Here is a 16180-nt window from a genome sequence, read left to right as displayed (position 1 = left end):
TAATTGGCAAAGTCTATGTACTGTCATGTCCCAGCAGGCTGTTTAGTGTTGCGGCGTGTTTGCCGTGATCTGAGAGTCTGTCCCCAGGCCTGATCCTCCTTTTCCACCGCCTCTGAGTATCTAAACATCAATTGATTCTGCCTGCTTGTGCTATCTATCTGCTCATTGATCAATTTGCAGTTCAACTTGACTAATCTTGAACTTTACCTCAGCTGTTTTTTTGTTTTGTTTTTAAATGAAGCTTCCTCTGAGGATGTTGGAAAATGTCACAGCTGAAATCCAAAAACTGGGAGCTCGAAATGTAAATCAGAAGGAAGAGGAGTGTGTTTAATGCTTTCGCGGGTGGATACATGACACACTATTATAGGACAAGTCGACCTTATGTTGGGCCGGGGCAGAGTAGTCCGCGCGCGCCTCCTTTCGGTCACTTTTGTAACTGCGTGCTTTCCTCGAGGTACAGTTGAGGGAACCAACCAGTTGCGTAAAAAAAACAGCTTTTGTCAATTTTGAAGGTCAAAACACACACAAAAAATAATGCGCTCTGACGCTTTTTATGGTGTGGTAAACAAGAATGCGGTAAAATGTCTCGGTAAACAAGAATGCCTTATTTAGGTATAGATCTGCTAGAAAAGGAGGCTTATGGAATGTACGATTTCTGGAAAGCTGAAAAATACCCGGATTGAGTCGAGAGAGCATAGTAGAAAAGTGAGCAAACTGTGAAAAGACCCTCCTCTGTCACGTCTGAACCTGCCCTGTCAGTTCCTTTCAGTTCAAAACCCACAGAAGAAGCCGGAGGAAAGAAGGAAGCTTTAATTAATTAACGGTACAAGCAAACAAGTAACTTTTTCACTTTGTGTTTTTGCCCCTCAGTTCTCCGAGCAGAAGGAACAGCTGCTCTCGCACAGCAAGCGCAAAAACCAACATCTACTGTTCCGCCTGTATAATATCCTCCGACGTCTGCTGTTATTTAACTGGTTTGTTTACTCGGTCTTTTCTGCGATCTCTCGGATATAAAGCGAAATTTCCGGAGGACTCTGTTCGGTGCATGGTTTTAAGAGGATTTTAACGTTGATTTTAGAGATGTATGGGTCGCAAGGATGCCTGGTTAATGCCCTGTCAGCAATGCAACTGTCTGGAAAACGAATTGGACGTCGGGATTAGAGGGACAGTCGTATAAAATCACCACAGAAACCACGTTTAGCAGTTGCTACTACTGCAAAACTATAATACATTTAAACGGAATCTCATTCAGAAGGTTTCAGAACGTATATGTCATATTAATTAATTTTTTTATTGTACTGTGGTCACTCACTATGGTATTTTGTAGTAAACTGTTAACCACATAATTTTTTAAGGCAACTGAGAATTATTCTATTTTTCCTTTAGAATATTGTTGTGCTATGGGGTGGGCCCCGGGCCCTTGAGCTGAGGTTTCTGAATCATCCAGAAGCAAGGCATTGCAAATGTAAATTGATATAGATAGTCAAACACTGTTTGAATGTTTGCCAATAATATAATTAAAATCAATGAATTTTGGGGGGTCTCCAAAAAACTGGTGCCGTGGGGCCTCACAGGACCACAATCCATCCTTGGGATTCAGGACTTTAATATAATCTTGCATTTGTGAAATGAGAGAGAGAGAGAGATTATTATTTTTTTGGACGGGGCTTGATATTGTCTATAGAAAATGTATTAGACTGAAAAGTGGGCGTTATACCAGAAAAAGGGTAAAGTGTTTTTAACAAAATCATTATAATCAAAAGAAATCTCAGAGGCGAAGCAAGGAGACAGACACTTTTATTCTTTTGAATTAAATGCACCAATTAATTATGCACAATGCAACATGTTTTAATGATGTAAATGAGATCAGTTTGAATTTCATGTTGAGCCATTCATACAGCATGCATTTTTGTTTTCGCAGAACTTGGGCATTGGATAGGGGGGAAAAAACTCTTTTTTTTTAAAAGTTGAATTTCTTATAACTTGAGCGCAGTGTTATGCACGAGACGCTGCTAAAGATGCAAGCGCAACGGTCAAATACGTCTGTATAGTGTATTACATTGAAAAACAATGGAAAAGTAGCGCTGTGGAATGGAAAATGCAATCTGTGTGAATGGCCCCTAAGATACTTAACATTTGTAGAATAATAATTTCATATTTTCTTCTCTTTCTCTTTCTCTCCAGACCTGCAATGCTGCCCATGTCTCCTGTTCCTCTCCTGTCTCTACTACTGTTGGCTCTACAGAGCGTCTGGTCATCTACTCCACAGGAACCCAAAGTTCAAGGCTCGCCTCAGCCAGAAATCTCCAGCTTACATCACCCCACCTGGAGCCTGGGACTGCAGCTGTACAGGTCGATCCGCATCGGCGCTTCCAAGACCAACACCATCATCTCCCCGCTTCTGTTGGCCAACTCTCTGCTGGCTCTAGGAGGTGGAGCTAATGGATCCACAGTAGCCCAGTTTCATGATCTCCTGAGGATCACCAAAAATGAGAAAGCGGTTGGAGAAGCTTTGACCAGGGCGCTGAAATCTGTCCGTGAAGCTAATGGAACCAGCTACACATTGCACAGTTCCTCCACACTGTTTTCCAAACAAGCCCCTGAACTGGAGAAGAGCTTTCTGGAGAAGCTCCAGACCCACTTTGGGTTGCAGCATATGGCCCTGGAGGATGTACAGAAAGAGACTGACATGGAGATGCTCCAGTCCTGGGCTAAAAGTGGGATGGATGGGGAAGAGGCAGCAGCTCTGGAACAAGCGCTCGAAACCAAACCTGGAGCCGTGATCCTAGCCAATGCACTGCGCTTTAAAGGTGAGAAGAAACAATAGCCTAAGTTGGAAACTAGTTTAGCTGGGTTAATATAATGGTAGAGCACAATTCTATTCTAATATAACATTGAGTCAAAGAGTTATTTTCATCACTGACTGCAAATGACATATCACAGGACATGGCATATGATGAAGAAGGACTAAAGCTTCTGTGAATAGCATGCTTTAGGAACAGGCATTACACAGAGTTTTACTGAAGGTGCGGCTTGTCTACTGTACTTAGAGGATCAGGATAGTTGTGTCTAATCTTCAAGCTTTATGATCCATTATGTGTTTGGACAGTGGCCAGACTGCACTGCAAAATTCATGGCCTCATCTTGCCTGATGCACTGGAAAACCTGGCTCTACTTAAATGGCCTGTGGGAAGTGAATACTGTTATTTTTTATCATTTGAGTTCTTAGCGATGCTTTGTTTGGGAACTAATCAGTGTTTTTGAATTAATTGTAGACATGAAAAATTTGTATGTATGCATATTTTAAATATAAATGAATAATAGTTTGTTAATAGTACGGCTCTGTGATCTGATTGGCAGAGCGGCTTTCCAGGAGCGCTGATGTACATTCTAACAGCACTGGGACTTGAACAATTAATTCATGTGGGATTTAAATCATTGATTAAACCAATTTGTTCAAAAACACTGATTCATTCAGCAACAAAAAAAAAGAAAGGGACTGGCTGCATCCGAAATCACATACTTCCCTACTATATAGTAGACAAAAAACAGTATGTGACAAAAGTAGTATGTCAGAATTCACAAAGGCAAAATGTACTAGAATGACCTACTACTTTCAGTGAGATTCTGAAGTGTGCATATGATGGACGATTTCGGTTGCAGCCACTGTTTTTAAAGGGTAACTAAACCCTAAACCAACTTTTTTTAGTTAATGATCTGTATGAATGGGGCTTTATTAGTTCTTGTTCATTGATTCGAGTAACTTTTTTGACATTTGGGTATAAAGTGTTTTAATTCTACAATATATGGTGTAAAAACGTCTTGAGTGCTGCCCTCTTCAGGTTGAACGGTGGCTACTGCAGTTGAATTTTCCTATTGGATGTTTGCGGTACTACGTGACGTAAGCGGTACTGCTTGACGTAAGCGGGTTCCAGCTCACCACGCCCTTGGTACGAGCTCACCACGCATAGTATTGACGCAATAGAGGTGGAAATGGGCTTCTCCACACAGCTCGTGCTGAAAAGCGATGCAATGCCAAACGCTGCTCCTCCTGCATGGACTCCACCACCGCAGCGGCGTCTTGATGTGAGTGGGTATATATTTTTAGTCACAATTTATGGTTAGGCTAAAATTAATCCTCTGGGGTCGACAAACACGCCGGCGCATTTTGCTGGATTTTTTCACATAGCGGCAAAATATGAATATGCCTACAGCAGTGGTCTCAAACTCAATTCCTGGAGGGCCACAGCTCTGCACAGTTTAGCTCCAACCAGCTCCAACTCACACCTGCAAGGAAGTTTCTAGTAATCCTGAAGACTTGATTAGCTGGATCAGGTGTGTTTGATTAGGGTTGGAGCAAAACTGTGCAGAGCTGTGGCCCTCCAGGAATTGAGTTTGAGATCACTGGCCTACAGAGAGCGCGCGCTATTGACATCAACTCGATAAAACTCATCAGATGCATGTACTTAACGTCATCTTGCGACCCTGTGAGTCACTCTCCATTTTAGAGTCTGACAGCAGCTGTCAAATTATCCGTCACTGCGGGTCTCAGGTGCACGCCCCCCCGCTCAGCCCCGCCCTCGGTTCGTCCCCTCTATCTCCACTTTTCCAGCATTTTTCAAATATTGCCAGTGGGTGGAGTCAGGCTCTGACCAGGGGTTTAGTTACTCCTTTTATAAGTGATTTATTGAATCATTTAAAGGGACAGTTCACCCAAAAATGTAAATTCTGTCATTAGTTACTTTCGGTCATCTTCGGAACACAAATTAAGATATTTTTAATGAAATCTGCGAGCTTTCTGTCCCTCCATTGACAGCTACACAACTACCACTTTGACGCTTCAAAAAGTTCATAAAGAGATCGTAAAACTAATCCATATGAATTGAGTGGTTTATTCCAAATTATCTGAAGACTTGCGATCGCTTTATGAACAGATTGAATTTAGGCTTTTATTCGCATATAAACATTCATCAACTCACACATCAGTCGTGGTAAACAGAAGCTCAAGCATGTTCACTTGACGTGCGAGAACCAATGAGGTTCATTCTCGTGTTACGCATCACGTTTGAGCTTCAGCAAGAACCAATGAGGTTCATTCTCGTGTTACGCATCACGTTTGAGCTTCAGCAAAAAAGTGAAAGAAATGAAGACTGCAGAAAGAAAGTCAATGGAGAGTATAGAACTGGCTCAGATTTTATTAAAAAGACCTTCATTTGTGTTCCGAAGATGAACGAAAGTCTTGCGGGTTTGGAACGACATGAGGGTGAGTAATTAATGACAGAATTAAACATTTTGAGTGAACTATTCCTTTAACACTGATTTATTCAGGAACGCCTCTGTTATGCTCTACATTTTTTTAACTGTTGTATAAAGATTACAAAGACATCCCCCCCAAAAAAAATACAAATCAGTGTACGAATCTTTTTGGTGTACTGATTCAAAAGAGTCATTGGGATTAATCGAAATCCTCACTAGTATGAGTTGCAACTCATAGTGCAACTCAAATAATTTCAGGCTACCATTAACTGTTTTAAGAATGTGAACGGTACAATTCCAGTTCTCTACCAATTCCAGGGTCATTGGGGAGTTAAAACACTTTTACACTCGCAGTTATCGGAAAAAAAAAGGGCAAGAACTGATATTTGAGCCAAACAGGATCAGACGGAGTAGTCGTAGCACCGCTGGGCTTCTGCTCACTTGCGTGCTGGAGAATAAGCTAGTACAGATTGTGTTGCTGCTTGATAAATGGAGTATAAGCAGTTGCATGACTGATGCTGAAGGTGAAAATTAGCTTGGAGGATAAGGAATCACACTTTAGGGGGTGTGCAAAACATACGTGTGTGTGATTATAGTGATTTATGTTGGTGTAGCAGATGCACCTGTGAGGCGCATGTGTTTACAACGTATGTGTTTGTATTTATTTTTGTACTGTATACACACCTGTTTGTGTTCACGCTGGGAAGTCTTGATTCATTTTGTTGAACGTTTGTTTTACAGTGAGTTGGTTGGAATAAATGATTCATATTTTTTACGACAGTTTATTACAGTTCCCAAACTACAATCAAACGCTTTGTGAATCGTTCTGAACAAATCGTCAAAGCATCGGTTCAAAAGAATGATTCTTTCACAAATGGGACAGTAGTTCACATGTTCAGGGTTGATGACACACCATCTCCAGTATATCAGGAAGAGCCTATTAATCTTCCCAGGAGAGGTGGTGTCATCTTAAATAATGTAGTAATGATCGTCTGCATCTCCTGGCCTCCAGTGATTGGCTATTGCCAGGGATAGTTCACCCAAAAAGTTGCTGTTAATTTAATTCACCCTCAGGCAATCCAAGATGTAGGTGACTTTTTTTCTTCAGTAGAACAGTAAAGATTTTTAGCTGAAACTGTGGGCCTTGGTGATTCATATAATGCAAGTCAATGGTTACCGTCACTTTGGGAGTCAAAAAAACATATACAGGCAAAACAAAACTAATACCCAGCTCTTGAAGATACATTGAGGTCTTATGAAGCGAAATGATTGACATGCCATTGACATGCAATACATTTTAATTTTTGGGTGAACTATCCCTTTAATACAATACTAGCCTTCTGTTAACTGCATACAGTGCAGTACTGTATACTGACTACTGTAGAAAAATATATTTGGACCTGTATTATGCAACAACGAACAGTTGTATACTGCATTACTGTCACATGACCTGTGAATGGCATTGTCTTTGTCATATCCGAAATAAATTGGTTATTCAAATCCATGCAATTGGGAACATTTGCATAATATGCACAGAGCATGTCTTCTGTATTTGTTGGTCCTTTTAGACAGTATTGCATCTAATATACATTATATCTTATATTCACATGCATTTAGCATGTACTTTATCCAAAGCAACTGATCAGTTCATGCATTATCCATGGGAATTGAACCCATGACATTGGTGTTGCTAGCACCATACTCTACTGTTTGAGCTAGGTTAAAATCCGCATGAACACTGTGGTTCAATGTGTAAGAGCGTGCATGTTAACCACTAAGCCAAGGCTCTGATTTAGTATCTTTAACCTTGAACCCAACAGAAAGGAACATTTTTTGACATATTCTAGAGATGGTGGTTTTCTTGTCTTGTTATTATTGAGCAGTAATAGTAGTAATATTGTATTCACACAAAAGCTGTGGAGTACATGTAGTGCCATGTTTAGTCAAATCAGAGACAGTTCAACAATACTTAAGTTTCTTGTCAGTTCCAAGAAGAGACGTTAAATATGCTTGAAGGTCTTAAAATGAGTTTTTAACATGCCGCTGTTCTACTTCACTGGAGATCTCTCTCTCTCTCTCTCTCTCTCTCTCTCTCTCTCTCTCTCTCTCTCTCTCTCTCTCTCTCTCTCTCTCTCTCTCTCTCTCTCTCTCTCTCTCTCTCTTTTTTGTGCATTGTCTCACCCACATGCTGGAGTCTTGTTCTACTCATCGATTTCTTTGTCTGAGTAATACTGGCAGGTGCTTTGATCCTATTTTAAACACAGAGCGATGGGAACGGAGCGGTGGGAGGAGAGCTTCTCTCTACTACCAAACGCAACAGGAAATAAAGTTTGGATTGATTTTAGGTTGATAAGCAATCTAATTAATTTCTTTTGTTTTATGTTTTGACTTAATTACGTATTTTTTTCCCATTCTCAAGCAAGAAGCGGGAGTCGGTGGAAGTTCATTAATTCAGCCGATGAAATATACAAATTAGATCAGACAATAGATTGGGCCCTGTGAATGAGATTATGAAAATTGAATTCATAGTTTGGATTTATAATTTAAAAGCAGTCAGTAGTCGCACCGCTTCAGGGTTCTATAGTAATTCATTTAGTCGCCTGTGCAATATTAACTTTGTCCGAAGCTTTTTCATTGCCTCTCTGATGGGGCGTTTGTGGACTTTTACTCTCGTTGTTAATCTGAGAGCAGTTTTCTCTGTTCTCCTGGACCGTTCAATCATGCGTGGGCCGCTTCAAGTGGATTTGAATTAATAGTTCGTTTTTTTAGGGAGTAAGTTACAAATGTTTTATTGGCCACATAAACAATGCAGTTAAATTTTCCCCTTTTAGTGCTTATTCCCATCCCATACACACACAGTAATTTACGGGAGTGACAACCGCATTCTACAACTGAATTCAATTCTATGCAGTGTGTACAGAACCGAACAACTTGTTAATGACATATTTTAACGTGCGTCAGAGATGTGTCCCTCTTCTGTTTGCATGCGGTGCAAGTCTTGACTCATTTGTGTTGCCAGATCTTCCTAGAAAAAAACAGCAAACAAGCCCATTATAAACCGAGATAAATCCAAATGCTTAATAATGAAAACAAGACCAAAAAATCATGACCCACAGCTACCTACTTTATTAACTCCATAAAGTATATCGCTTTATGACTCAAGCTCAAACAACAAGCCCAAAAACGCTTTTAATTAGTGGACATGGCAACACTTCAAGTGTGCGCTCTGTGAAGCAGCCTTCCACACATAAACAAAACTCTGTAGACAATGGTTCTGTTAAAATTGCAGAACATAATGAGTCTTTTGTTGCTGTAATATTAATAGTAGGGGTGTAACAATATGTCGTGTCACAATATATAGCAATACAAAAATGCAACAATATGTATCGTGGATCGTGACAATATGTATTGTGTATAGTTCACCCAAAATGAAAATTACTGTGCATGAAAAAAATCAAGTTTACTGAGTTTTAGTGTCAGCACTACATTAAACTACTATATATAATGTTGAATATAATGTATAATAATGCAATGAGGGAGTATTTGTGTGTCCTGAATCTGATAATGCCAAATGTCTGATGTTACCAGTAAAACGTGTCCTAGATTATTTTAAATATGTCTAGTCAGTGAAAGTGCAAGCAAATTCGTCTAAAATAATTCTGTATTTTCAGCTTCAGAATCATGAATATTTGTATTCTGGTGTCTCTATTGTCCTGTGCATTGGGTTTCCAGCACCAAGTCCAAGCCTATACATTTACACCTACAATGTAATATCAAATTTAGCATTTTAATCAACAGTTAATTTTTTTGATTACCTTTTACCATATGTCTTAGAGTATCGCAATAATATCGTATCGTGAGTTCAGTATCGTGATATATATTGAATCGTGACATCCCTAATTAATAGCTGATACCAAACCTGCGAGACGCCAGAACTTTGCTATGCCGTCAATCATCCCAATTTCAGGAGTGAATTGTGTTCCGTACACACATGGAACGAGAATTTAGGGGACTTACTCCCGTACAGGCTACATGTTTCCCGTGCATGTACAATTCATAATTCCAGGTACACTAAAACAAATAGGCAGACACCATGGAGAGCAGGATTGGAGATCATAGCAGGGGGCAAATGGAGAGCCACAGGTGTGAAGGGAAAAGAAAGACAGGGGTGAAAGATAAGACATTTTTTGGTTTAACGAGAAAGACAGAGGGAACTGTAGGCCCATTTGGGGTGTGTTGTGGTGGCAGACACAACACTCGCTCAGCTCATTACCTCAGTCTTTGTGCTCTGTACAGCAAACCCCAAAACAAGCACATACACTTCAGCAGAGCACCAAAGGATCTGGCGAGAGACGATGAACGTGCTTTAAATCAGAGCGCTTTAGCTTTATTGTTTGTGGCACGGTTATTAGTGAACATGGGCATGAGAGAGGTTTCAAGATGCAAAACCACACAATAGCCGCATTGTCTTTACGCTCTGTAATTAATGAAGAAGGTATGAGCGTCCCTCTCTTGTGAATGCTCGTCGGGTCACTGTTTCTCTCTTTCAGTCACAGAATCTCCCAGGATGTTTTTCTTTCTTTTGATTGCCAGCCAAGACCGCAGTGACAAGAATCCTTGTGTGGCATTTCAGAAACTCGCATGGCAGAATTCCCCTTTTAATGCTTGCAGTTCCAAGAGCTTTGCCACCCCATAATAACTGACAGATACCATGCCATGTGTTTTGAACTTTAGACTGATCAAATTTCATCCCCCTGTATAATTATTGAAATCCAACTGCTCTGGCTCTTGGCTTGTGTTCACAAGCTCAAAGGGAACTGCTAACATACCATTGAGGCGCATGCAAAGCTTGGCACGGGGCCGACCGGAGAGGTTTGCTTTCCTTACACTGGATCAGGTGTTTCTCATAATAAATGACAGTTGAACGTCTCGTCTCGGGTTTATAAAACTAGGCACTTTTCTTTAAAGAGGAATTCTAACCAAGTTTCTGTCTCTTTGTTTTGTTTATTTTCTGATTTTGTTAATGGTATTCCTAATTATCTGTAAGGGATATGTTTTGAATTCCTCCGGTTGAGGATGTTTAATGCTGAAAGCAGTGGTTTTGGGACCGGGAGTGTTTAAAGGTGATTATGGAAATTTCATCTTGGGTGGCACAACAAAACAGAGGCCTGGATAAACTGAAGCTATACATACAGACGTGCGATCAGGTGACTTTGTAATTTGGTGCTAGTTTCAAGAAACATTTCTTATTATTATCAATGTTGAAAACAGTTGTGTTGCTTAATATTTTTTTAGAAACTGTGATACATTTTGCCGGAATTTTTTAACAGTTCATAAGAACAGACATCATTTAAAGGAAATCTAAATATTTCGTAACATTATGAATGTCACTTTTGATCTATATTATGCATGCATGCTGAATAAAAGCGTTAATTTCTTTTCCTCCCGATGTTAGAGCACTTCATCATAGATCAGAAAGGTTTTTCCGTCTATCCAAGTACATAATCTGAAAGTATCTTTAGTGTCTATGTTCAAAGTTAAAGGGGTCATGAAATGAGACATCAAATGTCACACGGGCAAATATATTTGCATATGCCTGCCTCCAGAGCATGACATCGATGAATAGTTCTACATCATCACACCATAGGCTCCGCCCACTGGCGTTCAGTCGCTTAACGGCTGACATTTGACTACACTGGATGTGAGCGTCACGTCAAAAACATAAAACCCATTATAATCTGACGCTGTCTACACTGATACAGTTTACAGATGTGTGTTCAGTTTCTGACACTTGAGTCTGTCGACAACAGGACTAATGAAAGAGTGAAAGAACCTTCGCTGGAGATCTGTCTCTCTCTCTCTCTTTTTTGTGCATTGTCTCACCCACATGCTGGAGTCTTGTTCTAATCAGTGCTCAGTGTAATGGAGAGTTCACAAAGAAACTTTTGTTGAAAGATGAAGCAGCGACTGTATTGAATCTGACAGCAGCTGCAGCACAAACTGAAGTAAATGATTTTATAATGCTTTATCTGTAAATGACGGTTTTATATGGATAAAGTTTTCAAAACACTTACTCATGTTCAGTAGCGAGTGGGTGTTGATACGGTGCAGTGACGTTAGCCAATCATAACAGAGGCCGTTTACTGACAAGCCTTAAAGGAGCCGTGCCTTAAAAACTGATAGAGGCTCAGAATGAGGGTTGAAATTTATAGTTTTTCCAAATATGTATTTGTTTTATTAACATTATAATCAATGTCATGACAACTTTAATCTGATCAACTGGTGGTGTTTGCAAAAACAATTGCAAAAATGGCACAAAAAGTAAAGTTATTTCTGGAAAAATAAGCTTTAGCACACTTTTTTTTTATCTGACACAATGATATTTAGACATTTTAAGTGTCCAAATAGTTTCTGGGGCGACTGTAGGTCTAAATAACAAGTGTCAAGGTTCAAATTGAGTTGCAGAGGCCACTGACTGTCTTATCTTTTTGTCTCTTCTCTCTTCTTGAAGAGCAATATAGGGCTTCTGGTGCAGAGAAATACAATAACACGGCCTGGCTTAACCCCATAGTGTCTTGCAATCATCCTTAGTGTTTGATTTGACTCGATACTGCTTTTTTCGCTCTTTCTTTTTCTCTCATTCTTTATCTTTCCCTTGACTAATCCAATAAGGTGGAAATACTGTGAAAAAGAACATGTGACTGTAATACTGCTAATAGTCTCTTTATCGAATCTCATCTTTGTCAGTGAATTTAATGGGTGTAATGGGCTGTAATAATACGTCCTATGCCTCTGCCTCCCCTGCACCCCTCCTCTTGCCTTTTCTTTCTTTTATCTTTCGCTCTTTTTCTGGCATGGTGTCTGTGATTTGTTCTTTTGTATGATATGACTCATCAAGGTCTCAATGTATGTCAGATCCAAAGATGAGTTTGTCTGTAAGATTAGTAATGTAAGATGATGGTACTCAATGTTCTCTAATAGTTTGTGTCAGGATGTTAGAATGATTGCCCGGGTCATGACGTCCCAAGTCATGTTCATTTATTGATTCATTTATGTAGATTTTTCTGTTTGTAGGATTTTGGGATCGAGGCTTCTACCATGAAAGCCAAGAATTGCGCAACTTCCTGGGTACCAAATACACTAAAGTTCCCATGATGCACAGATCAGGTAAGTCCCAACAGTCATTTATCATCGCCATACACACACATCTAAGCGATCCAAACCACCAATTGTCTGTTTTCCCAGGCGTATACCGTCACTACGAGGACATGGAGAACATGGTACAGGTGTTGGAACTGGGCCTGTGGGAAGGGAAGGCCAGCATGGTGCTGCTTTTGCCCTTCCATGTGGAGGGTTTGGCTCGGCTGGACCGTCTGCTGACCCTGGATCAGGTGGAGAAGTGGTTGGGGAAACTAAACTCCACAAGTATGGCACTATCCCTCCCGAGAGCCAAGATGAGCAGCGCGATTAATCTACAGGTAATAGTCTAAATATTGTACGTATCACTTCCTACACGGTCGTTATGAGTGTGTGAAATGCAATTTCAAAACATTACGTTATAGATAAATATTCTTAACATACAATGTAGATAAGACTCATTTAGAAAGCTAATGGAAGATATCCAGAGATGACATTAGCATAATGAGAACAAACCATAGGTCATAGATTATTCTCATTCAGAGGGAAAGCTATTTTCCTTTTAATGGAAATCGTGTTTGCACTGAAATTGCAGTCATGGTTTGGAAGGCAGTTTTATGTGTCTTAGGACACTGAGCTATGGTTTTTATTCTTTAAAACATTCCTCAGTTGTGCATTTAAGCTCTTCCATTGCCTTCATTTTTGAACACCAGCAGGTTGAGCATGTTGCCCTGTGATCAGAGTGCAGATTACACAGGGGTTTGGGCAGTGTTCATTTTTAAAGGGTTTTTATTGTTAATAAAAAGGACAAATTTTGTCTTTTGATTAAAGTATCTAGTTCTTTCTTTCTTTCTTACTTACTGGTGCTTGCTAGGTGGAGGAACGTTTTCATAGTTCCTATAACTATTGGCGAAAGTACCCACTTTTTGGCATGTTTGCACCGCAGTAACTGGGAACTATTTTTATCATAGGAATGCAGTGTTTTCCACTGGATTTTGTGAGACTATGGTGGGTGGACCTTGGTCCATCTAGGGGGGTCAAATAAATGCTGTCTTGGTGAGCATAAGAGCCTTCTTTCAAAAACATCACACTGACCACAATCTAACTTTTGAATGGTGGTGTATATATTACAAAATACTTCGTGTTTTTTTTTAAGGTCTTAAATTCCCCTTGTGGTGAAAATCAAGCTTTTAATGTTGTTTATATGTCCATGTAGTGTTTTTAATATTTTTTAAGACAAACCATGTGCAATTTCATAAGTCAAAACCATTGCTGAGTATTTTCTCCTTAAAACTGCAGTAAAACAAAGACAGTCTCAAAAACACGGTTTGAAATCGCTGGTGTTTCTGACGGCACAAACTACCTTGTAACCAATCAGGTCAACGTGCTTTAGCATATCGGACGGGCTTTAGCATATCATTAACAGCGAACTAGCAGGGGAGTCTTGAGATATTTTTCTGTTGATATGAAAAATCTGTTAGATTTGTCATTAATGTTAATCAAAGAACCAAGGGAACAGAGAAAATTACTCGCTGCTCTTGACTAAAGAACTTTTGTAGCTTTAATAAGGATTAGTCTATATTTAATCTATAATTTATGCCATGCAGACTGTTTGATAACTTTATTCAATTTCTGTATATTTTTCTTGAAATGTTAGACAGGAAGGGCACAGGTAAATATGACATTATTATGGGTTTATGTGATGATTTATTTGAAGTTCACTTAAATTTAATTTGAAGCCTAATAAATTTTAAAAAAAATTATAGCTTTCAATTACACTGTAATGTTGAATGGCTATAATTAATACTTAAAATGGGGGGGGGGTCATTTTTATTCAGACATTAATAGCTGTGTTAGGGACTGTTCGTTATTTATTTAAGGGGCCACCGGAGGAGTTTTGAGATCTGTTGTCAAAAAAGACATGACCCTCCCTTCGCCAGCAATAAATTTTTCTATGACCCTCCAAAATGATTGTGAAAAAAGGCATGACCCTCCCCGATAATTTATTGATTAGCCTAATTCTACTGGTTTGCCGTGGCAACGATGTTCAGATAGCCATTGTTTGTTTGTTTTTTAAACCATAAACTCTTGCTTTCTCATCTTACTAGGGCTGTAACGATAGACCAAACCTACGATTCGGTTCGTATCACGATTTTTGATTTTAGATTTGAAAAAAAAATCATGTTTTCGGTGCTGATGCGGTGTGACTCGATCAACATGTGGCGCGCTGCCAACAAAGCATCTAAAAGCTGTCACAAAGAACCGGCAAAAGTAATGATTATTAATATGTCAAATATAGCTAGGAGACATTTTAATTGTTTATTAATAAACAAGTGTTTTCTGTGTCTACTGCAAAGATGAAGTTGACCATGCCTCGCGATCTTCTCAGAACGCGCCAGAGAGAAATGCACATTTCATAAGCAGAAAGCAGTCTGTTTTCTTTAGTTTTTGAATTGTTCTGTGTAAAAGTAGACATTTCAAGCTTTCTATATATTTCTCAGGTCTGTGAGGCAAGTAGCATAGCCTACCTTACGCTGAATTTCGGTTCATTTATGAGACAAGAGTCCAGTTCACTCGCCCACGCCTCCGTGTCATGATTATCTATTTTCTACTATATTTAGACTACTTCTTATTTATTAAATCCAGATGAAACATTGATTAAAATTAAGATAAAATTAATAAAAAAACGAAATTCACTTTAAAGAAAGGCTTTGTGCTTTCTGTTTAAGGTCTCTGTGGAAATTTTAAAGTCGCTTCAGAGCAGTCATGTCCGTAATGGACAACTGTCACATTCGTAACATTTTTTTTTTTTTTCACATAAATGCGAACACGAAAAATAAAATAAAAATAATATAATATTTTATGTTCTGTGGAGGCCGATCTTTATTCATCCAGTGGGTATATCTTTGGTTTGCACAGTGTAATTTATAGAATTACTAAAAAATATTTTGCCACATGTGTATTTCACTCATATTAAATATAAAACGCATGTGTAGTAGACTGATATTTTTCTAATGTCTTGACTCCTTTCAGACGTTTCAAAATATTGGTATTAAATGCATTTTCTGAGAATTTTTATTTTAAGTTTTGACTGCAAATGTCACGTCCATAACACTGGAATCGCCCAATTTTAACGAATTTATCCTCAACTAGTTTTTGTGGTGTAGGTCTATGTATTTTATGTTAACTTAAATAATACTAATAGTAATTTAAAGATGTAGTAGCCCTACATCTTACACATTGTGGAAACAAAATAAGAATGGAGACTAAAATATGGTAGTATCGCGCTACAGCGCACATTCTATCAGCTGCAGTTCTGGCGCCTCAGTCTCAATACTGTTAAATTCGACGTACGTTCACATCACATGTTAATGCAGCGGTAGAGTTACACTCACAGGACCCTGTGCACTTATTCGCAATCACAAAAGTTCATTATTTGCTCGTGCTTTAAAGCTTTGCCGGGTAAACATTTCTTTGGCATTCTGTTCTGACATGATGCACTTTTTCTAAGCACGAAATGAAGTGCACGCGCACTGTCAAACAGCGCCAAACTGGATTTTTGTTGGGTCAGACCCATCTGATATCGAAGGGGGGCTGATAACGCGAGATCAACATGGAATAAATGGAAAAAAAATAGCACCAAACAAGCCACTTTGAAATGTTGCTGTTTTCATGAATATAAAAGTTGGGTGACCCTCCCCCCTAGACTAAAAAAAGTTGGATGACCCTCCCCTCAACAAAGAATAAAAAGACATGACCCTCCCCTATTTTCCTCCGGTGGCCCCTT

General features: G+C 39.2%; 1 protein-coding gene across 4 annotated transcripts in view; it reads left to right on the top strand.

Annotated features, from left to right (window-relative positions):
• Positions 1-610: 610 nt before the first annotated feature.
• The window catches only part of serpinh2 (serine (or cysteine) peptidase inhibitor, clade H, member 2), a 31388-nt gene continuing 15818 nt past the window's right edge, over positions 611-16180 (top strand). Inside the window, exons 1-4 of one of the 4 annotated variants that reach the window (XR_014605473.1) lie at positions 611-823; positions 2185-2810; positions 12331-12423; positions 12502-12734. Coding sequence is in view for 3 of the 4 variants with exons in the window: in XM_084109682.1 (XP_083965808.1) it covers positions 2192-2810; positions 12331-12423; positions 12502-12734 (945 nt within the window). In the remaining variant the exon portion in view is untranslated. Of the gene's footprint in view, positions 975-2184; positions 2811-12330; positions 12424-12501; positions 12735-16180 lie in introns of all 4 variants that reach the window. The other 3 variants (XM_084109682.1, XM_084109684.1, XM_084109683.1) reach the window with 3 other exon arrangements.

This window comes from Abramis brama (genome assembly GCF_963993115.1).
Source record: "Abramis brama genome assembly, chromosome: 3".
Lineage (NCBI taxonomy): Eukaryota > Metazoa > Chordata > Actinopteri > Cypriniformes > Leuciscidae > Abramis > Abramis brama.
This window is presented reverse-complemented; position numbering and strand designations above follow the sequence as displayed.